Source organism: Charadrius vociferus, unplaced genomic scaffold (genome assembly GCF_000708025.1).
Source record: "Charadrius vociferus isolate BGI_N301 unplaced genomic scaffold, ASM70802v2 scaffold900, whole genome shotgun sequence".
Lineage (NCBI taxonomy): Eukaryota > Metazoa > Chordata > Aves > Charadriiformes > Charadriidae > Charadrius > Charadrius vociferus.
The window spans coordinates 5,082-6,093 of NW_009646342.1; the positions used below are offsets into that span (position 1 = coordinate 5,082).

At 67.0% G+C, this 1,012-nt stretch overlaps 1 protein-coding gene across 1 annotated transcript in view; it reads right to left on the reverse strand.

Moving 5' to 3' along the window:
* Positions 1-405: 405 nt before the first annotated feature.
* Positions 406-1,012, reverse strand: part of LOC104293602 (glucosylceramidase-like) — a 4,089-nt gene continuing 3,482 nt past the window's right edge. Inside the window, exons 4-6 of the mRNA XM_009893153.1 lie at positions 791-954; positions 587-712; positions 406-511 (exon numbers count right to left, since the gene is read on the reverse strand). Of these exons, the coding sequence (XP_009891455.1) occupies positions 406-511; positions 587-712; positions 791-954 (396 nt within the window). The remainder of the gene's footprint in view (positions 512-586; positions 713-790; positions 955-1,012) is intronic.

Sequence of the window (1,012 nt, forward strand, 5' to 3'; positions counted from 1 at the left end):
CACCGCCTCTCCGAGGAAAACCGAGCAATTTCCGAGAGCGTAGAGGAAACACTGACGGGGACGGCACATACCGGAGGGAGCGCGTCACGGCTTTACTTGGCGCCCGAGACACACGCGAAGGTTTTAAGGGAGCCACGTGTGGAAGCGTGGTCCAGGAGCTTTCAGGGGGCTGGGGGAGGACTGGGGGGGACTGGGAGGCCCCGGCAGCGGCAGCCACGGTGGGACCCCAGCACTGGGAGCACACGCAGCCCCTTGTGCGGGGGCAGGACCCCTGGTCCATCCTGCACCCCCAGCGGTGGGTCACCACCCGCTTCCACCATTGAAGGATGCTGGAAAGGGCGGGGGAAGAGCTGAGCCCCGGAGACCCCCGGCCACACGGTGCCATCCCTCGCCCTGCCCTGGCCGTCACTTCCAGCGCCACAGGTAGGTCTGGATGGAGTTGGCCGGAGCCACAGCATCGATGAAACCAACAGCGGGGTCCTGGATCCCGAACGGCACCTCCCAGCCCAACCTGGGGGGCGAGAAGGGTTAAGCAGGTCAGCAAAGCCGGGACCGAGCGTCCCCCTGCCCGGGTTGCCCCGCTGACCTGTTGAGGACCACCAGGACGAGGGCCCCGTCGGGACGCAGGACGGCCACGTGTTCCAGCTGACAGATGAGGCACCGGCGGCTGCTGTGCAGCCCCACGCGCCGGGAGCCCTCAGGGATGAACTTGCTGCGGGGGAGAGGAGCGGGAGAGGGATTGTACCCCCAGTTTCGGGCTGGCAGCAGCACCGGAGCCGCCCCAACCCACCTGAAGTGCCCCAGATGGTAGAACATGGGTTGCTTGTAGAAGACATCCTTGCTGCTGTCCACGATGACGGGGCTGTCCACGTAGTTCTTGACCCAGTTGGGGCCCCCTATCAGGTCCAGGGCCAGGTTCCAGTCGGTCCAACCGGCCACAAAGTGGTTCAGGACCTGGGCAGGCGGGGAAGGGACTGAGCGGGGCTACGAACCGGGGCCCCCGGCCCCGGGC